Here is a 24576-nt window from a genome sequence, read left to right on the forward strand (position 1 = left end):
TTTGTGGCAGAAATTTGGAAATCCTACAAAGTGTGGCAGACTTTGTGTTAGTTATTGCTTGTGGCAGAAGCATAACAAGAGAAAGATTGTGAGAGAATCTTAAAAAAAAAAGAAGTGTGAAGGTTTCGCAACAAAAGCGTGACTAGAACAAGAGAAGAAGAAACAACATTCATGTTGTGAAGAAAAAAAAGAAAAAAAAAAACAATCACCAAGAGGTGATGAGAAAAAGAACAACAATAGTAGGTTAAAATCCTATGAGTTGTCGAGAGAGTACACAAAGTATTCTATCGAAGAAACCAAGAGTACAAGAAGTATTCTACCGAAGAATTGAAGGGGACCGTAATGTCCTTAAACTACGAAGAGGACCGAGATGTACTAAAACTATGAAGATGGGACCGAGATGTCCTAAAACTACGAAGGGGACCGAGATGTCCTTAAACTACGAAGGGGACCGCAATGTCCTTAAACTACAAAGAGGACCGAACCGTCCTAAAACTACGAAGTGGGGACCGCAATGTCCAAAAACTACGACCGGGACCGAAATGTTCTTAAACTTCCGAAGAGGACCGTAATATCCTAAAACTATGATTGGGACCGTAATGTCCTAAAACTTCCGAAGGGGACCGAGATGTCCTAAAACTATGAAGATGGGACCGAGATGTCCTAAAACTACGAAGAGGACCGAAAGATGTCCTTAAACTACGAAGAGGACCGTAATGTCCTTAAACTAAGAAGATGGGACCGAAATGTCCTTAAACTACGAAGGGGACCGAAACGTCCTTAAACTACGATCTGAAGATTTTTTTTTCACAAAAGTGTTGAAAAAAAAAAAAAAAAAAAAAAAAAAACTGAAGTTAAATTTCTTTTGTCCAAGATGGGCATTCGTGATCGACATGCTCCATCTTGAGGGAGGGTATTAGGAAATAATATATGAGAGTCTATATTTAGGAGATATGCACATTAAGTTGTGAGAGTTATATTAGGAAAGTGTCTATGTTTAGAGTTTGATCTTAGTTAGGAAAGTACCTTGAGTGGTCGTCAAGTTTGTGAACAATATAAATAGGTCGTTGAGCCATGAAAATTGATATACCGAATTATTATCAATGTAGTCTTTTATGCTTCCGCGTTTATGCTCTTCTCTCTCTTGTTCGATCCTTAACAAAGTTCTAGATATGTTTTTTTATCTTGAATGAAAATAACAACAGGGTCATCTTTTCTAATCTAATTTCTTAGATCTTTTGTTTCTTTTCCTCCGAATCCTGGCAATTCTAAGGGAGGATTTTCATTTAACCAGCTGATGATATGTTTAGGGAATAGATGTTCGTATGTATTTACGGACAGCTAGACAGTTGTGATCCTTGGTTATCCAACCGAGGATTTTTCACTTTTACGGAAGTAGATATTATGTGTATATATTTGAGCAGTTACATAGTTATGATATCTTTTGAAGACTGGAATCTTTGAATGATAAACTGCATTTGAAAAGAAAAAGACTAAATGAACAAGGTTTTATGATTAAGATTTTTACCTTACAATCTTGCCATGTTCACCACCCACTCCGCTGTAAAAGTTCTCCACCAAGTCATAATTAGCCTGGATGGTCAACATAGTAACCATACCCTGGACGAACAAAACATGATTTCTTGGTTCTCATTCTTTCTAAAAACAGGATTTCTTATTTTTGGGTCCAGATCGTCTGTGCCACTGCTTGTGTGTGCCCTATGTGCCACACCAATAGAAACACGGTATTTTCTCTTGGATTTGTAATATCTTCTTTAACTAATTAATTATCTTTCCTAATCGATTAGTGTTGTATAAATAGAAAATCTATTTAGTTAGTCATGGTTAATGAGAGGAATGATGTGGCGTGTTTCTATTGGTGTGGCACATAGGGCACACACAAGCAGTGGCACAGACGATCTCGACCCCTTATTTTTCCTTCTTTCTATTTATTAATCAGCACACATGAGCTGTCGTTTTACATGCGAGTAAAACAATCTTTGCAAGCTCTCTCATAGTTGCATCAGTTTCGTCACATATCTTCAGCTTTTGGTCGGTCATGAAGGTTGTCGTTAATAGAAGAGCTTTTGATCATGGGCACCCTCAATTTGTAGACCGGTTTATGAGATGATCATGAGTTCTTAACGTTCAACTTAACATCACATCCTCTCTTGTCACGCAAGTGGCGACAAGATCATCTCTTGCCAGGCAAGAGAATGGGGACGAGATGTGCTTGGGTCCGATATAGTTAATCGTTAGTGGCCACATCACGCAGGTGGCAACAAGAGGCGAGAGATGTGCTCGGAAATAGTCCGGTATGGCGACAAGAGGCAAGAGATTTGCTCGGAAAGGCAATCCGAACATTTCTCGTAAGTGATATCTGCAAGGGATAGCAGTCCCAGCTTCTTTACTGGTGGGGGTCATAAAGCCGCAAGGAACATACTACCTTAGACGATAATATCTTCCCAAGGGACAAAATTGCAGTGGGTGCTCAAAGCATTTTTGAAGTTGCAAGCCCCAGAATAAATAGGTGCAGTTCATATCGGGTGTGTTCCATAATTATATCGGACATGCTCTGCTATTTAGAGATGCACTTAATTGGAGCCAGTTCTCAATACAATATACCTCGACTCAAAATAACCGAGTCATAAATTGCAGAAGGTTATTCAAGTTAACACGGCAACTTACTCGTATCCAAATGATACTGTAATATTTGCTACAACTAGCAACAACCGCAATAAGAAAATGATTTTTGGGTCAAATCATTTATTAGTCTTAACAAAATACAAAGGCAAAATGCCGACTTATGAAGTGATATTGTCAGTCTTAACAGTTACTAGCCTCGGGGTAAAAAGGACAAGCTTTTCTCTTAACCAATAATTCCCCTCCAACTCAACTTTGCAGTTCTCATTTATACATAGAAATTCCGTCTGCTCCATCCATTCTCAGTCGCCTCGATGACTTCTTAATCTTCTTTATCTTTTTGGAATGAAACTTGATCTTGTTATTTTGATTTAATTATGTGTTTAACTGTCCATAAAAATATTTTAAAAAAATATAACGTAAACTAATTTATTCAGGAGAATAATAAAGAAAATTTTAATAAAGTACCACACCTCGGTTTTATAATTTAAGAGAGTGTCATCGTCTTTTTCTAAATATATAAAATACCACAATTGTTATAACTTCGGTCACGATCCACCTTTATTAGTCAATCTTATTAGAACCAGTCAATCTTTCATTTTAAAAGATGAAAAATTGATTAAATTTACTTTATTACCCTCACCGACATATAAATCTAGAGCCAGGTTGTCACCGTAGCCCTTCTTCTTCTCCGAGACTTTTCAATGAAAGGTAGGGTTAGGGTTATGGTGATGGTTCTGGTGTAGATTGGGTGGTGGACTGTGAAGAGGATGTTGATGGAGATTCCATCACATCTTTCACTGTTGAGGAAGCAAAGGAAGATTTTTTAAATCGGTAGTGAAATTGGGATCTCATCATTGGATTTCAAAGAAGGTTCATAGCTGATTGAATTTAAATGAAAAGATGATTGAATGGGGTTTGTCTTGATCCATGGCTTCATACTGACAAGATGGGCTGGGTTAAGATGGGAAGGATACATGAAAAATAAAAATGTAAGAGACGATGTTGCTGCCATGATACAATTGGAGATTAATGGCCGAGATATTGGTGCAATTCAAGTATGCAAAGCTTCTGTAAGAATGGGTTGAGTTATTTTGAAGTTTGGCAGCAAACTAGGCATGAATTTTGTCCGAGAAGTTGAACATGGAAATTAGGATTACATTTAGAATTCGTGATGATGCTGTATATGTTGAAGATTTGGGTTTTTCTCAAAATTCAGAGACAATGAAGCTGGGTTTGTGGTGCTGCTGTAGAAAATGACCCGTGGTAGTGGTGGATGGAAGAGAAACGATGGTTTGAATGGCTTGTTGCAGTTCTTTTTTTGATCGACAATGGATATTGCGAATTCGTTTGATGATGGAGTACCAATAGTTTGTTGTTCTTAATTTAGCTAACTCGGTAGTAACTCACTAAGGTGACTCGATTCAACTCAGCTATAGTAAGATGATTTAAGGGTGAAAATGTCTTTTAATAGGCTGAATAACTACCACATATACACTAACGGATGCTAAACGTTTTCTCAAAATAACGGGACGAAAAAGGTCAAATTAGTGGCATTAAATTAATTTTGAAAAAGAAAGTGGCACTTTTTTGAACATGAAATTGGAAGTGTGGCACTTTATTAAAATCCCCAATAATAAATAAGTGAAATAGTTTATAACTGGTTCAACCTACCTCTGATTTTTCCGCCGCATTTTTTGTTTTTGTTTTGAATGCCTCCAACATTCCGTCAACAATAACACGAGTAGCTCTAGTTTTTCCACTATTATAATCAAAGTTATCTTCGAAATACTGGTCAGCCTGTTCACTAATATCTCCTTCGAAACAGAAGGGAACCAATTTCCAACGTCCATCACTTGCGAAATACACTACTTGACGTCGAGTTGCCTTGAACTTTTCCGAGGAGAAATAAGATTGTGGATCAAATTCAGTACCAACTTCCTTCTGCTTTACTTCCTCCACTTCATCTACCATCCCATTGAATAGATTTTAAAAATACGAATCTTTAAAAGGTATCGCCGCTTCCTTAACCTCAGTCACCATCTCCTTAAAAGTAGTTTCATAAAAAGAACCTTTGTAAGGTAGTTCTTGACACTCATAGGATGCAAATATTGCTCATGGGTGGAGCTTATTGTTGAAAAAAAAAAATGGGTTTCACAAAGGATGAATGACACAGAGAAGAAAGTGTTGCACTCCAAAACTTTCAAGGCTTGTATAAATTTCTTTTAGACAAATATTTCTACCCTCCCAATAACAATTGGCGATTACAACAGGTATGCGAAATATTGCCTTCAGGATACAATGAAAGCCCTGCAACGAAAACTGAATTCAAGGTTTGTACCCCTTGATTCAATCAAGAACACACAAAGAGATTTCTGATTTCTGATGATGCTTTTTGAAACAGAGAAAACAGATTGATTTTTCTTATATGTTAAACGAAACTGGGAGAAGCTATTTATAAAGGGTTTTGCACCTGTTGGGAATAGGTTTTTTTTATTCGCCAACAGGTTTCTATTCACGAAACGTCAGGTTCCTTCATCAACAGACATCAATGGTGTCTTTTGGATTCGAAATTTTCGAACAGGCTTTTATCGGCCAAATAAAACCTTCAGTTCAAAATATTCCAACACTTATTAGCATGCTTCTCGATATTTGCATCCTTAATTAATCCTTTACGAAGCATATCCATTATTGGAGCTGCATTAAGTGACATCGTCTTGCAGTAAGCAACTTTCCCTGTCTCCTCCACCTTCTTTCCTGTTCAGTGAAACAAAATTTAAGATTACCTTAAACATTTAGATAGTACCGTATAAGCTGATCTAGGAAAATAATCAACTTATTCAAGAACCGTAGGAGGCTAATGACAGTTTTACTTCTTCAGGGAATATAAACATGAGCTACGACTTATGCTGAAATAAAGAGGTCACTGATGCTGGAGTATGCGTGAATCATTCGAGAACATGGCAAAAACTCTAACTAGAACAACAGCAAATGAGTATCAAAATAGCCTCCTTGAATTACAAGCGATACCTCAATTAAACCAAAACATTAGAAGAAGAAAAATGAAGGTTTAGGGTTCTTACGTACTGTTTCACTGCTTCATTTGAGACTGAGAGTGATCGGAGAAGAAGAAGGTGCTAGTGGTGGTGCCTGTAGCAGAGTGGTCGCGGTGAAGAAGAGAAGAATCGGCACCCGACACCAATCGGGTGCCGTATTCCTATGTGATTCTCGTAGCGACTAAAACTGATTCTCCCCGTCCCCGGTCCCAAGTACAACTACGGTTACGGAGTAATACTTTAAGGGGAGTTGTAGTAAAGGGATGAATTATAGAGTGCAAACGGGAGTAGTATTTTTCATTCCGATTTTGGTTAGTTTTGCACTATTATCTAAAATCTTTTTGTGTACCTCATAAATCAAAAATTTAGAGAAAAATTCATTTCTAGCACCATTTAGGAGCACGGAAGCATCACATCCGTTCATAAACCATTTAGGAGCACGGAATCTATTTGTCCCTTGTAAAAAAAAAAAAAAAAGACTCATGGTTTTGAATAGGGTTTTGAATCTCCTTTGGTCTTTCAATGACATGGGACTGTGCAAGAATTCATTCTTCCATGGATGATATTTCCTATGATTCACAAAACTCTAACTTTTCCCTTTAAAAGTCTTCACTAAATCTTAGGAGCAGGCCAAAGAAACTTGCATGCTTGGAAGACCCTTACAAAGATGTTGTCACCTCTCCAATCCATCCAAACATAAAAATAAGGTTCCACAATTGTTTTTACATGTAGATTCCTGTTCCAATGAACTGTGCACATCATACAAAGTACAAACTAAAATCTCCATCAAATGTATCCGAATGAATGTGACTATATGAATGGGCCAAGTCATTAACCATTTTTTGAGACTCTTCAAACACTTCTGCTCATGAAATCATGATGCGCCACTAAATAGAGAAACACTCACAAAAGTATAATTTATTTTTAACCCTGTAAACACCCTTAAACTATCACAGGTTAATCAGGAGACTAATCCCAATACACAAAACAATTATCCGGAGAATTCTGTCTTTCTTGGGAGAATTCCTTGCTTTTATAGGCAAAGCCTTACACGTAAATACCGTATACGTGTACCCTAATACCTTTTCTAGTAAGTCTTCTATTATTAGCCGTACACATGTACTATTACAACTGGGGTTATCCAGGCACCCATTGGTTATCATCTTCGGGGCAACCCGCCTTTGGGGAAACCCACTCATACTGCATTGTCGTGCATGGTGACCCTGGCTTTGCTAATGATGGCTTTGGATTATATCCAAAGCCCCCATTCCTGTCCCCGACTCTTGGTCAAAATCATGTGTTTACATTACTCTCCTGACTGTGTTGTCGAGACTCACAGGCTTGGCAATCAGTCATGTCTTGCTTTCGGGAAGTATCTTTGACGGTCTTTTTGGTGAAGCCCCGGGCTAGTCAAAACTTTGGCTTAAAATGCTTAGATTGGTCAGAATTCCCCTTTTACAACCCCGAATCTTTGTTTCATTTAACAAGGTGAAGACCAAACGAGACTCAATGGGGGAAAACTTCATTTAATTTAATTATGACGTTCCAATATTTTTTTTCCGTTTCACTTCCCATTGAATACTTTCCACGTGTGCGTTCCCGGCTATTTTTCTTCCTACCACTATCTTCGTATAAAATCCGTTCTTTCTTCTTCTTTCCTTGTTTCTATTTTTGGCATTTTCTTCCTCTTCTCCATCTCTCCTTCTCCTCTGCTATATGTTGCTTTCAGCAGTGTAATTGACCCCAGACGTAGGATGGAACAGCCGACATCTGGTGCAGGTAAATCGATGTCAGCAGAGGATTCCGCGGAAATAAGGAAGGTTCGGTTATTCGGTTCAGAGGCTGGGAAAAACCGCAATTCCAGGTTTGTCTTCGATGATGAATTTATCCCTAGATTAAACATCGTAGGGTTTCATTCTATTGATAATAGTACAACCCTGATGGTCCCCGAGGTTACCCCCCCCCCCCCCAAACTTATTCCTCTCAAGAGTTTCCCCCGACTTTTCATTGAATGCAGGGATTATTGGGATTCCTCTATAGAGTTTGCCTCCACAACTCTTGTTAGTTACGAGTGGTCGTCATGGAAATACTATATAATGACGGAACCGCACCATACTCAGCGTATTCGTGCTCTTAATATTAACAGGCTTTAGAAATATCTGCTCATCGTAGTATTTTTCGATCCAATAAGGCTCTCCCCTATGCCTCTCTTCGATGGGTTGCCGGTGTTCATAATTTAGTCTTTTCATGGGGGGAAGCTTCACCTACCTTAGAAGACGGTGTTGCCTTGACGGGGTTGCATGTTCATAGTTCTTATGATTTCGAAGAAGCTGATCCCGAAAACATGACTGAGGCAGATTCGACTTTATTGAAGGAGCTGGTGGAGGTACGTAAGATCATAGGACGCAAGGGGGGTGCCGGGAAACTGAGGGCTTTGCTCGGGGGGATAAGTGTGCCTCTGTTTAGGGTTAGATGAGTTATTGGGTGCCCCGCATAACTGAGCCGACTAGAAGGAAGGATCTTCCCTCTATTGTGAAGTCCTACGAGCCCCCTTCTCATGGTCATAGTGATGATGCCGAGTTGGCTGCATTCTTAACATACTGGTTGATCCATGATTTCTTCGAATGTTCCCCTAGGGACATCATTCGAGAAAATGTCTTTCGATTAGCTTTCAAGATGGCTCGAGGGGTTACATATCCATTAGCCCCCATGTTTTTAGGTGGTGTGTATCGTTATTTGGATACACTGATTGCGGATATAGAAGTTACTAACAGTTCTCAACATGTAATTGAAAGTTTCATGCATGCAAACAAGTTTCTTGCAGATGTGGTTTTGGGAGCGTTTTCCCGCTAGTAGGTCTAGGGTTAACACCTTAGCCATAAGGAGTGAAGGTGTTGTCAGCACTTCCTCCCTCCCCCCCCACCCCCCCCACCCCCCAACTCGGCAACCCCGGACTACCTTGTATGAGAGGAAGCACATAAAGAAAGCAACTTATGAGTTCATGTGGGGAGTAGATGATTTGAAATCTTTCCGGGAATGTCTGTATGACGATGTTCCTCGATCGACGTTGTTTATGGGTCCTGTTTTTGTTTTCCTTAGTGATGTGTTAGACTCGGAACATTCAAACCTTGATGATGATGAATGGGATTTTATAGCGATGGCTACCCCGGGTTTCATCCCAGGTTATTTCGGGGAAAAGTTTTCTGCCGTTGGTTACAACGTCGACAGGGTTGCTAGGCAGTTAGGTTATGACCAGGGCTTGGCATTTATACAAGACCCGATGACGATGTTGAGTTAGTGAAGAATTTCTATCAGAGATTTGTCATCAAACCCAATGGCCCTCGGTACTGTCGTGATCGTCCTTTCATTTTACCAGTGTCATCACCTAAAGTTCCCCCAAAATTTACACAAGCTTGGTGTTCAAATTGGTATAACGAGTTGACTTGGATGATAGAATTTTTATGTGACGTCGTTGATCCCGCGAGGGCCATTAGTCCACATAAGTTGAACGTTCGGGGTCGTATTAAACTCTCACCCGAGGTTGCTGCTGCTCATGGCATAAAGTCTGGGTCGAGGGGGAAAGGTAGTGGAAGTGGTGCTCAAAAGGGAAAAAAGGTGGCCGGTTCTACTTCTAAGGTAAATTTTCTGAATAATTTTAAATAAAGTAGGAAACATATGTGATTGTTGATTTTTTCTGGAGAAAGTTGATGTGTGGTTGTGCTTTGTGAAGCTGTTAAAGCGACCTCGGATAATGATACGCAATAGGGGGAACCGTCAGCATCTTCTGAGGGTCAAAGAGGTAAAATCTAGCTACTATATAATTGTTAGTAATCATGGCCTCACGTGATTGTCAGAAATTTTTTTAGGAGTTCAGTTGGCATGTTTTCCACATCATCTGTACTCTTGTGCCTTATAAATACGTTGTCTCGTATATTCGAGAGAAGAAGCATTTGTTTGTCATTGAAAACCTCTTTCTTCCTTGGAATAGATTTACAAGTAGGTGAAGCGTTGAGTCCTCAGCATTGTTTCTCCGATCCGAGTTTTCAGGTGAAATGTTGCATACTAAAATTTTTAAGAGAAAAGTGGTTTGTTTGTTTGTTGTTTTTTTTTAGTTCCTTTGGAAAATGAGTCTTTGTGTCCCCGGTTTTGTTTACCAGGGTGTAACCATTGGTCGTGCTAAACAATCAGTGGAGTAAAACAGTTCGAAGAAGAGGAGGCAACAGGGTAGTCAGATTATGTCTGGGTCGAGGTATCCTGATCCGATACCACCCCCTGCTGTTGGTAGTCCCAGTTCTTTGGTCGGTCAAGCTACTTGGTTCGACTTCAAAGGAAATGCTACCGCTGTACCCGGCACTTATGCCCACTTTGTGCCAGTTTACAATTTTCTTGTGTCTCCAGAATTGAGAGAGTATTACAAAGAGATTGTGGAAGACCGTGGTCATGTTGCAAGCACGGAAGTGTTGTCAGATCGGAACACCTTGATATCCAGTGTGTCTACTTTAGTCGTTGCAGCTAAAGAGATAGTTGAATTTGGCAATGAATGTCCTTCCGCTGTCACCTTAGAGATGTGGAGAAGCAGTTTTGGGTTGCTGCGTGTGCTAAAGTTTAACACGGATTAGGTTGAAAAATTGTTCAAAGATATGGAGGACAGAAGGGCGGGCCCACAGTTGGTGTTGCCTGGGGAGATTATGAGTTTGAAAGAGGATGTGAAGACGGAGACCCAGACGTTGAAGGATTAACAAAAAGAGAAAATTTGAATAACCGCTGAAGCGTCTAAAATTACTGCCGAAGTTGCTGCTACCTCGACACGGCTGAAGCTGAAGCAAAAAGAGTTGGCTGACAAAGAAGCCGAGTTAGCTAGTTTTGAGTGATGTTGCCATATTCAGTTTGAATTTGGGCTATTGCCGTTTCGTTTTGGATTTTACCGTTTCTTCTCCATTCCCTTTGTTGAATAGTTTTATATGTGTTGGCGTGTTGTTGGATATATTGGTCGACTTTTGTCTCATGATTATCTTGATTATCGTGCATGAATTGCTTTATAAGTATATGTAGATATTGATTATTTTGGTATGAGAATTTATATTGGTTGAGTCTGTGATATTGTTTGGAAATGTCGACTTATATCAGATTGGTACTCGAGGTGTCAACATTGACTCGGTTGATCAATGTATTAGAGTTGGCCATAGGGCATTTTAGGTGTATGTCGGTGGAAGATCAGGATTTGATTGCAGGTGCGGAAAATGTTTTAACAAGGTCGATACGTACGAAGTCTTTGGCGGACATGGATAATGATGATCTTCGTCTTGTACGAAAGGCAAGAAGGGTTAGGTTCTCTTTCCTTGCCCGGGACACCGAGGTTACTTTGCATCATGCAAGAATTGCTTTATCTCAAGCTTGCGATGAATTGGCCGATCAAGTGTAACACTTTGTGTGGGATGTTTACGTGTTCGTGTCTTGGGTTTGTATTGTGTTATGTCTTTTAAGTAGTAAGTCAGGCTTGTAAATTTGAATCTTGTAAATTAAATGGGTAGTCCGGACTTGTGATAGTGTGGATTATGTAGTTCGAATCTTTTGGCATTGCTTCAATTTTGTTCTTGTTGTTTGTGTTTGTTGTTGCTGTTTGTTTTTTTTTGACGTTGCACAGAGATTCTGGAGTTGGATTCTGAATCCTTTTTCGGATTGAGGTATGCAGGATAAAGTTATCCATGTAGTGGTTGCATTACGTTCTTTCCGTGATTCTGGTCATCCTTCTGAAAGAGGTAAAGAATAAAAAAAGATTGTAGAATAAGTGAACGAAGCCTTTTATTAAATGGCATTGTTGCTTACACAAATTGGTATCAATATCGGTCACATTTTTTTGGGTCCCAAGCATATTCCCCTCGCTTTCCTACCGGTGTGTCTCTCGTCGGGGGTCTTATTAAAGGCTTTTGTTGGTGCGTGCTTGACTTTGCTTAACGTTTGTAGACATGTCCTCCATCTGGACAGGTAGTTTTTTCGAAACTTCCTTAGTTCATCCTTGTGAACTTGTGTTCTTTGGGTGGGATTGCCCGTGGTTGGGTTGGCGTAGGTAGTTTCCCAATATGGGATTGGAGTTGAGTAAATGTGTGTAATGACCTCACTTGGTTCACTTAACCCGTCATAAAAAGCCGCTTCTGCTAGGTGTGCTTCTTCAGTTGTGAAAGGGTCAATCGAGGCTGGGACTCGCTTCTGCTTCCCTTTCAAGATGAACTTAATACATTGATAGTAAGTGGAAGGCACAATCCCGTGTTTGTGCATCCATGGCCTCCCCAATAATAAGTGGTAAGCTGGGTGCACGTCCATAACATAAAAAGGTTCACTAGCTTGGATAGGTCCTATTTGGATTTTCAACTTAATAGTCCCTATTGTTTGTTGTGTGATTCCTCCGAAACCTTGGATGCCAGTAGCAAACTTGTGGATGTCCCCTTCTTTTACCCCGATGCTTTCAGCGTAATGTAGAGGAATCAAGTTGAGTGAATCCCCAGTGTCGACAAAGGCTCTCTTAAATTTATGCTTTCGGATTCCCACAGTGACATACAAGGGTCTCGTATGATCACAATCCGCTGTGCGGTTTTTTTATGAAAAGGTGATGATGTTGGTGGGGAGTGGGTATCGACGATCCAAGTACTGGTGCAGTTCCTCATTCGCGGCTATCTTGATGTAAATACATGACTTTGACCAAGAGTCGGAGACAGGAATGGGGGCTTTCGGCATAAGCCAAAGCCGTCATTAGAAAAGCCGGGATCACCATGCACGACAACGCAGTATGAGTGGGTTTCCCCAAAGGCGGGTTGCCCCAAAGATGATAACCAATGGGTTCCTGGATAACCCCAGTTGTAATAGTACATTGTACGGCTAATAATAGAAGACTTACTAGAAAAGGTATTACAGGCAATTAGTTGTACACATGTACTATTACAACTGGGGTTATCCAAGCACCCATTAGTTATCATTTTCGGGGCAACCCACTCATACCGTGTTGTCGTGCATGGTGACCCCGACTTTGTTAATGACGGCTTTGGCTTATGCCCAAAGCCCCCATTCCTGTTCCTGGCTCTTGGTCAAAGTCACGTGTATACAAACCCTAATTAATTAAACAAAATTCTACCAAGCTACTAAATCTAACTTCACAAATTTGTGGGAAAATCAGAGTTGCAACTGCAATTGATCTAGATAACAAAAAGGAGATAATATTTCTAACAAATAAACTAGAATATAAGCACAAGGACTAGCTATGCGCAGTCATACAGAAGTAAAGTCTAATTCGTAATAGTTGGAATGATTGTTGGCTGTAGCGTTACCACAATTTCGGGGATGGTGCAAATGCAATTCCTTATAACAATTCAATACATCAGGTGGATGAAAAGCACGAAGCAGCTCAGAATTTCTAGTTTGGAGATTGTACGCCACTTCATGTTTACGACCATCGTACTGGCATTCAATGATCACAACATTCGGATCCACTGGACTAAAAGCTACAAAATTATATTTTGGAAATGGTGATACCAATATGCGACCCCGAATTTCAATATCTTTACCCAGACACTGATAGTGCTTAGTCTCCATGAATTATGATTAATATGGCCATAGAAGAGACGCCCATTTGACTCCACAAGACATTGGTGCATATAGTTTGTTGGAAAAAATTGGGTTTCACAAAGGATGAATGAATCAGAGAAGAAAGTGTTGCACTCCAAAACTTTCAAGGCTTGTATAAATTTCTTTTAGACAAATATTTCTACCCTCCCAATAACAATTGGCGATTACAACAGGTATGCGAAATATTGCCTTCAGGATACAATGAAAGCCCTGCAACGAAAACTGAATTCAAGGTTTGTACCCCTTGATTCAATCAAGAACACACAAAGAGATTTCTGATTTCTGATGATGCTTTTTGAAACAGAGAAAACAGATTGATTTTTCTTATCTATTAAACGAAACTGGGAGAAGCTATTTATAAAGGGTTTTGCACCTGTTGGGAATAGGTTTTTTTTATTCGCCAACAGGTTTCTATTCACGAAACGTCAGGTTCCTTCATCAACAGACATCAATGGTGTCTTTTGGATTCGAAATTTTCGAACAGGCTTTTATCGGCCAAATAAAACCTTCAGTTCAAAATATTCCAACACTTATTAGCATGCTTCTCGATATTTGCATCCTTAATTAATCCTTTACGAAGCATATCCATTATTGGAGCTGCATTAAGTGACATCGTCTTGCAGTAAGCAACTTTCCCTGTCTCCTCCACCTTCTTTCCTGTTCAGTGAAACAAAATTTAAGATTACCTTAAACATTTAGATAGTACCGTATAAGCTGATCTAGGAAAATAATCAACTTATTCAAGAACCGTAGGAGGCTAATGACAGTTTTACTTCTTCAGGGAATATAAACATGAGCTACGACTTATGCTGAAATAAAGAGGTCACTGATGCTGGAGTATGCGTGAATCATTCGAGAACATGGCAAAAACTCTAACTAGAACAACAGCAAATGAGTATCAAAATAGCCTCCTTGAATTACAAGCGATACCTCAATTAAACCAAAACATTAGAAGAAGAAAAATGAAGGTTTAGGGTTCTTACTGTTTCACTGCTTCATTTGAGACTGAGAGTGATCGGAGAAGAAGAAGGTGCTAGTGGTGGTGCCTGTAGCAGAGTGGTCGCGGTGAAGAAGAGAAGAATCGGCACCCGACACCAATCGGGTGCCGTATTCCTATGTGATTCTCGTAGCGACTAAAACTGATTCTCCCCGTCCCCGGTCCCAAGTACAACTACGGTTACGGAGTAATACTTTAAGGGGAGTTGTAGTAAAGGGATGAATTATAGAGTGCAAACGGGAGTAGTATTTTTCATTCCGATTTTGGTTAGTTTTGCACTATTATCTAAAATCTTTTTGTGTACCTCATAAATCAAAAATTTAGAGAAAAATTCATTTCTAGCACCATTTAGGAGCACGGAAGCATCACATCCGTTCATAAACCATTTAGGAGCACGGAATCTATTTGTCCCTTGTAAAAAAAAAAAAAAAAGACTCATGGTTTTGAATAGGGTTTTGAATCTCCTTTGGTCTTTCAATGACATGGGACTGTGCAAGAATTCATTCTTCCATGGATGATATTTCCTATGATTCACAAAACTCTAACTTTTCCCTTTAAAAGTCTTCACTAAATCTTAGGAGCAGGCCAAAGAAACTTGCATGCTTGGAAGACCCTTACAAAGATGTTGTCACCTCTCCAATCCATCCAAACATAAAAATAAGGTTCCACAATTGTTTTTACATGTAGATTCCTGTTCCAATGAACTGTGCACATCATACAAAGTACAAACTAAAATCTCCATCAAATGTATCCGAATGAATGTGACTATATGAATGGGCCAAGTCATTAACCATTTTTTGAGACTCTTCAAACACTTCTGCTCATGAAATCATGATGCGCCACTAAATAGAGAAACACTCACAAAAGTATAATTTATTTTTAACCCTGTAAACACCCTTAAACTATCACAGGTTAATCAGGAGACTAATCCCAATACACAAAACAATTATCCGGAGAATTCTGTCTTTCTTGGGAGAATTCCTTGCTTTTATAGGCAAAGCCTTACACGTAAATACCGTATACGTGTACCCTAATACCTTTTCTAGTAAGTCTTCTATTATTAGCCGTACACATGTACTATTACAACTGGGGTTATCCAGGCACCCATTGGTTATCATCTTCGGGGCAACCCGCCTTTGGGGAAACCCACTCATACTGCATTGTCGTGCATGGTGACCCTGGCTTTGCTAATGATGGCTTTGGATTATATCCAAAGCCCCCATTCTTGTCCCCGACTCTTGGTCAAAATCATGTGTTTACATTACTCTCCTGACTGTGTTGTCGAGACTCACAGGCTTGGCAATCAGTCATGTCTTGCTTTCGGGAAGTATCTTTGACGGTCTTTTTGGTGAAGCCCCGGGCTAGTCAAAACTTTGGCTTAAAATGCTTAGATTGGTCAGAATTCCCCTTTTACAACCCAGGACCCCCCTTTGGTTAGCGGCGTTGAAAATATTCCAACATAGTTAACCCTTGTTATCGAGTTGGGCAAGTCGAAAACCCTACATACACCAACACCACCACCGTTGTTCTGGTCTTCATTATAAGCTACTAGTTTCTCGCCCGTGCGCTGCACGGGGTTAAGTTAATTGAATTATTATATGTGCTGAAAATGTAATTATGGGTTTTTATACTTGCATAGAGATCCCGGAGTATTAGCAGCTCGGGTAGTTGTAGCCGTAACTAAAATAACTGAGGCAAAAATTTGGTCCCAGTTGATTGGACAATTATTTGAGCTGAAATTCTAAACATGGCAGAGTATTAGTATATCAGCATGCCTGTGAGACGATCTTTTGCCGATCGACACTCCTGTAAATTTGGCCGAGTATTAGCATATGAATGTGAGCGTTGGTTCGACATTCCTTTGCCGGTCCAGGACATTAAGGATCCCTTTTCAACCCGTGCATGTGCCATTTTCTATTATCTGTTGTATTTAGTCGCTGGAATGATCAATTAAACTTTCAGCAAAAATATCGAGTCAATCTTTTTATTTTCAATTGAGAAAACAAAACAGTATCATTACCAATAAAATATCACTATTTATTTATTTTTTTGGTATACAGAAAGAAAAAGAAAAGCTAACTATGTGTTACATTCCAGAGAGAAACTATGTTAGCTGGGTTATCAGAGTTCGTCCTTCTAGCTTGGACTTTGTGGGAGAGTGCATGAGCAGCAAGAGAGTGAGCTGCAGTATTTACCATCTTTGGCAGAAACCCAAATGCACTGTTTTCGAAGTTTCCTAATAAACTCTTTATGTCATCTCTGAGTTTTCAGATTCTCCAGGGAGTAGTTCTCGCAGTTCCACACGTTACTGCCAGTTTTTTTCAACTAGTAACTCTGAAACTGTACAAAGTTCGAAAAGAAATTGTTACTTTTGTCTAACCCAAAAAGGCAACAAACTCTTTGTTAGAGGTGACCCATTCGTAAATTGCAATCAAGTTTAATACACTGAGTTCAAAACTATGTAATCTCTGTGAAAGTACACATAACATCAACTGTATAATACTTTTGATTCAAGCAACATCAACTGGATTCTTCTAGGTTTAGTGCATCTCGAGAACGCCATACAGAACTTAATATGGTTGAAAAGGGTAACTAATTTATCGAACCAAAAAGCTATACAATATTAACAAAGTGAGAGATAAATGCAAAATTCATAAGAGATAGAATATTAAATCATTCCAAATTCATTAGACTAAGTGCGAACTCTTAAACCAAAGTATTTGCAAGTCCATTTTGAACTCCTTACTATTCCAAACCAAAAAGTGTTTATCATGTTAACTAATCTGAAAATAATCCAAATGTCAGATGTTGCAGAATATGCCGCCAAAGTGATGCTATCAACTGTTGAGTTTAATGTCAGCGGCAAAAATGTTACTACGTTTGACTAATCCGTAGGGGAATGCAATATTACATAATGCATTCAAGATTTCGAATTGTGGAGATGGATATGTTAATCTTAGAGAATGAATTAGCTGGTGGAGGAGACCAAGGGACGAAATCTCTTAACTTAAACACCCATATACTGCGCAATAACTAATGCCTGATAGTAGCACAAGAATAAGTACCACAGTCACATCGATGGTTGTCCCGTTAAATAATGACTGATTGCTTAACAATATGCCGTTCTTGCAATAGTAAAAAAAAAATATTCATATATGTTGTGCTAAGTACTGGCTTTCACATACAAAAATAGCTAATTAGAGAATTCTAAGGTGTCATAGAGTGTACACTAATTTGTAGCCTGACCTTGTGAGCATCAGTAGTACCCTTAATGACTGGTATGAATCACAAAAATTAAAAGTGTAAAATGCAACTACACATTCGCAGTTTAAGATTTCAAAAAAAATTAAATAGATTCCTAACCTTGCATCAAGTTAGATGTTGTTTTTGAGCCGCTAAAGATGCTTCTACCCATTCAGCAGTGGAACTCTCACACAGCGGATGAAGACACCAAGTGTCGCATTCTAAACCAATTTAGAAATACATACTGATGGTAACTAACTCAGTTCCATGGTTGGTATTAGTGGAATTTGAAAAAGAGACAATCAGAAGACAAAACTTGTAAGCCGTGAAAAGTCTCTTCTTCCCTCAACATGACTGGATCTTGAACCCATGCATTCCCTTTCTCAAAATGTGTCCCAATTTTCCATATTTCCATTATATTTATAACAAAAATCAAAAGAAAATTAAAGCTGAAATACATACATATCGATCACCCCGATTTAATGATGATAATGTTGATTTGGCTCTGCTTAGTATCTTCTTTAGTTGTCCTGCCAATATGGACCATGATTAAAATTCAAATCATAATTTCAAAGTTCTTTTTTTTTTGGTTTGATTCATAGATAAAGAGAGATAGAGAATAACCTATGGGGACTTTTGGATATATCAGTTGGCCAGAAAAATAAGAATAAGATAAGAGAGAGTTAGGGCTTCGAATTACTTCGAAGCAATTAAAAAGAGGGAGCAAACACTAAAACACAAACATGAATGAAAATTATTAGTGAGTTACATTACCTAAAATCTTCATTGTATAACTTTTTTTGGTGGATGTCAATCTGGATATCTAATGCGGCCTTCCCAAGAGGTGCAATCTCTTAAGCTTTAACATCTGCTTCGCTACAATATTCTCCACTTGCTACTCCTTCAGTGATGCAAAATAAATTTGCAATTAAAGAACTTGCCCTTTACTTTTAGTCAATTAAAGTATCACATCCATACAAGATAACACCTCCGCATAACTATTATTCTCCAACTTTCGGGCCATTTGCACTCTAAATACCTAAGATTAAGCATGATTCCAAGAGGCTTACATCCATTCAGGAAATTAGTGAGTAAGCTAAAATAAAATGAAACTCAAAACATAAAAAGTCATCACAGTTACAAAGGCATCATTTTCATAACTAAAATGTAATGTAAGCTAAATTACTAAAGTTATAACATACCTAGAATTAATCTCATTTAATACGCCTCTAGTAAAATTTCTATTTCTTCTTTTGTGATTATACAATAAGGTATACTGCCAACATTACTTTTTCTTTTAACCATTTTCATAAACACCATATTGCGCTCCTAGTTTAACTACAAAAATTCAATTCTGGTACCTTATCCATGTGACTAACTGTGATGGTATCGTCCAGGTCAGTAACTTGCAGTTGCCTATGTTGTTTGCAATACCATCGATGAGGCGTTCAGTTATTCCCTTCTCACCTAAAGATGAAATTGGATATTAAATGAAAGAAGAGATTAGTCATCCATTAAATGAACAAGCAATGCAATTGGATTGCAATTTATTTACCAAGTGCGTAGGAACTTACCTCTGCAATCAGAGAAAAGACTAAAAAATCAAGTTCAAAATCCAAAAAAAAAAACGGTGCATAGTTAACTGATTCATCAGACAATCCATAATGACATATAGGCGGAACTTCTCAGTGCCTGCTAACGACCCAATTAAACAATGAGTCAGTATCATCGAATCAGAAAAAATACGTTGAGAAAGAAAGAGATCCAGGATACCGAAACTGAGAAAATACATATTAGTTCTTAGTATAGGTTATTAGGGTTTTAGGATATGGAATGGAATGGAATGGAAAAACGGCCTCATCTGTTATTAGTGATGGTGTTGAGCAGGTTGTACATCTCGACGTTTTTTTTTGACAATTTTTCTTTAGAGTTTTAGTAGGGTTTCACAGAGATTTAGCAGAGTAGGGCGGAGGGAAGAGAGAACTCGGAGAAGAGATTATGTTCTATACATGAGCCATGAGTAATCTTCACCACTAGAATTTGGTGTGCACGAAGAATTGGCAAATAAATCGAAACCCTCGATTTCTATCGGTAGGGGGTCAGGAGCTCTAGAATTCAAGTTTTTGGCCTAATTTTCAATGTGAGACCAGCAATTTGTACTCAAATTATATATAAAACAATCATTCTATCCCATCCACCATCTATCCAGTACCATATTCTACCATGGTTAACTATTTGTGGCCTATGGTTCACATTCTCCATATCAATTTCTTGAGAGCATGTAACTTGATGAGTACTCCATTCATTCGTGTCAGATGAAAAAATCTGGAGATTAAAATTGTGGCATGGACGAAAATTATATGGGATGTGAATTACCTTATAAGTTCCCATAGAAGATTCAAAACTAAAACCAGTATGACCCGACCGTCTATCAGAAGAACTGGGTCGAGGTAGAGGGAGTGAGACGAACTGTTTAGTGAACGGATTCCAGATGAAATAATATCTAGCGTGGTATTCATTAGATGAAAACAGAACAAAACCATTACTTGAAGCTATAGGGAATACTACGTACCTTTCTCTTTTATTGTGCATGTTCGAATCTACATAGATTTCATAACGAAACCCATCTATATTAGATATGAGTTGATGGTTTTGTTTAGTAGATGAAGTTAGAAAAGAATTTGTACCTGCATCCCCTATACAAACAATGCGGGACAAAGAGTGTCCATGGGGTACTAGTATTACTACCACCACTACTTGTCATAACATATTTGTTGAGAAGATATTTGATGAAAGATTTGTTTGAGAGATGAGATAACCATGATTTTGATACACACCTGAACTTGCACATCGACTTGAAAGGAAGAAGAACAAAGATCTCCAACAAAACATCTTCCGGTATATCTGCTTGATAGTCTTGTTGATGTTGTTTTGGTGGTGATAGTGGATATTGTGGCTTAATGAGCGATAATTTATAAGAAGAATTAGACATCTTCTTCAAAGCACAAAGAGTTGATTAATATATTATTCATGAACCCTGTAACTCACCGTTTACAAATCTTAATAATCTGTTTTATGGGAGATTATTTAAGGTTTTATATACTTGGTTAATCATGTACAGTATAAACACCTAATTATGATGGGTTTCTATTTGCTATTCCTATTTAAGGTCAGATTTCACTTAATGGGCTTTGTTATGCTCTTTCTAAGAACGCCCACCCACTTCCAAGGTTAGGCCTTATTTGATCAGGGGGAACTGGATGATGGTTGAGGGATAAATGTGGTTTTGTGAAATCTTATGATTCATACTGTCATTGGTTAAATGTGCAGCATTTCCCTTCTTTTCTCTGGGAGCTTGCATGTAAGCCAGTGCTTGACTGGAGTCCACTAACTAAAGCTGTAGTGTGGGGAATAAGAGCAGAGAAGATAGATTCCAAATTGAACAAGCTGCCAATGACTAGGAATGTGAAACCATGCATGCTTGGACTTGAAATTTAGTTACAGGATAAAGATTAATCAAAAGATATTCTAACTAAAAAAGTCTAAAGAGCAATAGGATTTGCGATGAAAGATAGAAAGAAAAAACAAGGAGTCAACAACGAAGTATTAGAAAACAAACACTGTTGGTTGAATAGACATGTAGTGCCAGCAAAAAGCAGCATGTAAAAGTTGGGCGACATTGATATGAAGAAAAAGAATCTCTATCATGCAACTTGAATATAGTGCACAAATTTAGAGTACTTATTGTCTATTAAAGAGCTAAATGACACCGAGGTACAGACAAAGCATTTGGCCCTTATACCAAAAAAAGATATACTCATGGTTTTGAATAGAGTTTTGAATGTTTTTTGATCTTTCAATGACATGGGACTGTGCAAGAATTCATTCTTCCATGGAAATTTCTTGTGATTCATAAACCTCTAAATTTTCCCTTTAAAATTCATCAGTAAAATCTAAGGAGTAGGACAAACTTGCATGCTTTGAAGATCTGCAAATCCATCCAAAGATAACATAAGGTTCCGCATTTGTTTTACATGTAAATTCTTGGTCCAATGAACTGAACTGTACACATGATCATACAAACCCAAAAGCTCAATCAAGACTAATATGACTGTATGTGTAAGCTTTGTAAACTCAGAGCTGCTCCTGAAATCATTCTGGGCCACTAAATAGTGAAACACTTTAAAAGTAAAATTTATTTATAACGAAAGTGTTTGTCGGTTCCATGGCAACTATGTTCGTGTCAGCACACGGTTCTTACCAATACTGCATCTCAATCTAGCTAAAAGGCACTCATAATTAGATTAACTAAAAGGCACTCATAATTAGATTAATCAATTATGAGTGAAAATGCAATTCAAGTTCTTACAGGCACAAATTTGTGGGAAACCCTGTTATGAGTCTTCCAACTACTAATATTCTGAAGGTATTGAACTACGATGAAGAAGGGTGCTATTCAAGTTCTTACAGGCAAGAAAGGAGAAATTCGAAAAACTTGTGGTGCCCGGGCCATGCGGATCGTCTTAAGTTAAACCCTATTCTCAACAATCAAAACCTACCAGTGGTGCAACTTGTTGCCCACCATGTCCTCCTCTAAGTCTGCTTTTGTGTGATAAACTTCTCGCTTTTGTTTGGATAAACTGTGACGTAAACTCGTGTTGTGAACCGTTGATTATTCCTACATGGATCAATGCGCAGCATTTGCCAGAGAAAACAGATTCCAAATTGAGCAAGCTGCCAATTACTAGGAATGTGCATCGTGCATGCTTGCAATTACAATTTGTTATGGATAAGATGAAGGAGAGGATATTCCAATTCTCAACCAAAAGTCTAAAGAGGGGCATTAGAATGAAAGGAAAACAAGGACTGAAAAATAACAAAGCAAAAGAAAACAAGCAGTCGAGCACTGTTTTATGAACGTGTAGTGCTAGCAAAAAGCATGTAAAAGTTCGTCAAGAAAAAGCATCTAAAAGTTGTGCACCATAGGGAACGGTGCTGTATATGCGGATATATGTATGTAGAAAAGAATCTTTGTCATGCTACTACTTGAAGATAGATATTGCACAAATTTAGAGCTAAACAACACCAAGCACAAAGCATTATGATTTCTAACGATCCAACAATAAGCTGTGATGCCCATGCTTGGACATTAATATAGAATCTAGAAGAATAGCATAGAAATGACCACTAATTAATATTCAAGTATATATAATTCATAGGCAAGTGTGTCGGTACCAAGGAAAAACACAAACACACACAGTCACTACTTTACGTGTCACTAGTACTACCTGTACCTCTTCTCTATCTAACAGACATGCATAATTAAAACCCCTAATTAACTGTAAAAGAGAAACTGAATCTAAAGAACTACACAATGGGAGAACGACCAGAGTTATTATTGATCAAGATCGGAGCTAGGAGGCTACTAATTGTGCTGAGGAGGTCTTCCGGTTCCAACAGGTGGTCTTGGAGGCCTTCTAACTGCTCTACTAGCACTCAACAACAACGGGCCTTCAACATCTTCCTGTAATTGAATTAACACCAGGAAAAAAAATCAAAAATTAACATCTAGTACTTCTGGTAGTTGAAAATACAAAACATGATGACAAATTAAGAAATTAACATCCTCCTGTAGTTAAATTTTGACCTTATGTGAAAGGTTTTACCTCCCAAGACTTTACCATCTTACTACTACTACTGCTAAGTGCCATGCTTGTGCAGAAGAGATGGTAGAATTAAGAAACTACGGCTTTTAATTCTGGACTTACAGTGGTTTGCTCTTCAGTTTCTGTTGGAGGAGGAACATCTTCAGTAATTGTTTCTTTGCTTTCTTCTTTTTCTTTTTCTTTTTCTTTTTGTTTTTCTTTTTCTTCTTCTTCAGATGATGAGGATGAGGATGAAGATGAAGGATCAGATGATCTGTTAAGACCTAAACAGCTGAAAAAACTTCTCAGAACTACTTCTAAATAATAACAAGGATTATCATAACTGAAAAACATGGAAGAAGAACTAATTGTTGATTCATCCTTAGATTTCTCATCAGCTGCTGTTGGTACACCACCATCATATTTCCTAATCACTGCTTCTGGGTGAGTTGCTATTGAAGAAGGATCTTCCATTTTCTTCTCTCTTTCTCTCTATTCAAACCTCTGCAAATGTTATTTATTTCACTCTCAGTAGTCAATTTAATAGTCCTACCAACTCTAGTAGGAGTAGTTGTTTTAGTGTGGATAGCTCATCACCTCTCTACTATATTAAATGCCGATGTAAATACAGGTCTGTTTGGATGTATTTTATAATAGTTTTCTCAACAACTTCATCAGCTTACCAGAATATCTTATGCATCACATGAGGTGCACATTCAAATATGAAACATGTAGGTAAGACCGTGGTTTTGTCCTCTTTATCCTGTCTCATGTAAGCCCCAACTAATGACCAAGATCAAGCACGATGGTTAGTTAGCCTAGGTAAAGTCAGAAGTCCAAAATTTCAATGCTGCTAATGGGGGTATCATTCTTTTTGGGGTGTGCCAAATTACAAATAAGACAAAACAAACTTTGGCGAGGGATTGGTACACCCCAAGCAGAGTGGTACCTATTAAGAGATACGTAGAGATACGTAGTGGTGGGCTCAAGACTATGTCTTGAGACCATGTTTTGAGACCAACTTGGACAGACCATGCTTTGAGACCAACCTGGACAGTCCATCTAGATGGACTGACTTGAACAGTTTATGTAAAGAGTCCGTTTCCGTACGTAGCAATCTTGAGACCCAAGTAATCGGTCTCAAGTCGGTAGGTTTAGGGTTTGTGTCTTGGAACCCAAGTTGAGTCTTGTATAAATTGATACGTGATGAATGAATGAAACCAAGCAATTACCAAACTTAACATGGCATCACGAGCCGGTTAAGAACCCTAACAGAAAACAATGGAGGACGAACCAGAATCATCCAAAGGGAAAAACATGGCGTGTGATATGCAGAAGAAGAACCCAGTTACCATCTAGGATCAAGTGATGGTCC

At 38.4% G+C, this 24576-nt stretch overlaps 1 protein-coding gene across 1 annotated transcript; it reads right to left on the reverse strand.

The window, feature by feature from the left end:
• Positions 1–22626: 22626 nt before the first annotated feature.
• Positions 22627–23816, reverse strand: LOC113285466 (general transcriptional corepressor trfA-like). Its single transcript, XM_026534346.1, has 2 exons — positions 23325–23816; positions 22627–23080 (listed from the first exon to the last, which is right to left on the reverse strand). Exons 1-2 carry the CDS (start codon positions 23673–23675, stop codon positions 22982–22984), a joined length of 450 nt encoding a protein of 149 aa, XP_026390131.1. The 5' UTR covers positions 23676–23816; the 3' UTR covers positions 22627–22981.
• Positions 23817–24576: the final 760 nt, after the last annotated feature.

Source organism: Papaver somniferum, chromosome 6 (assembly GCF_003573695.1).
Source record: "Papaver somniferum cultivar HN1 chromosome 6, ASM357369v1, whole genome shotgun sequence".
In the NCBI taxonomy this organism is placed as follows: Eukaryota; Viridiplantae; Streptophyta; class Magnoliopsida; order Ranunculales; family Papaveraceae; genus Papaver; species Papaver somniferum.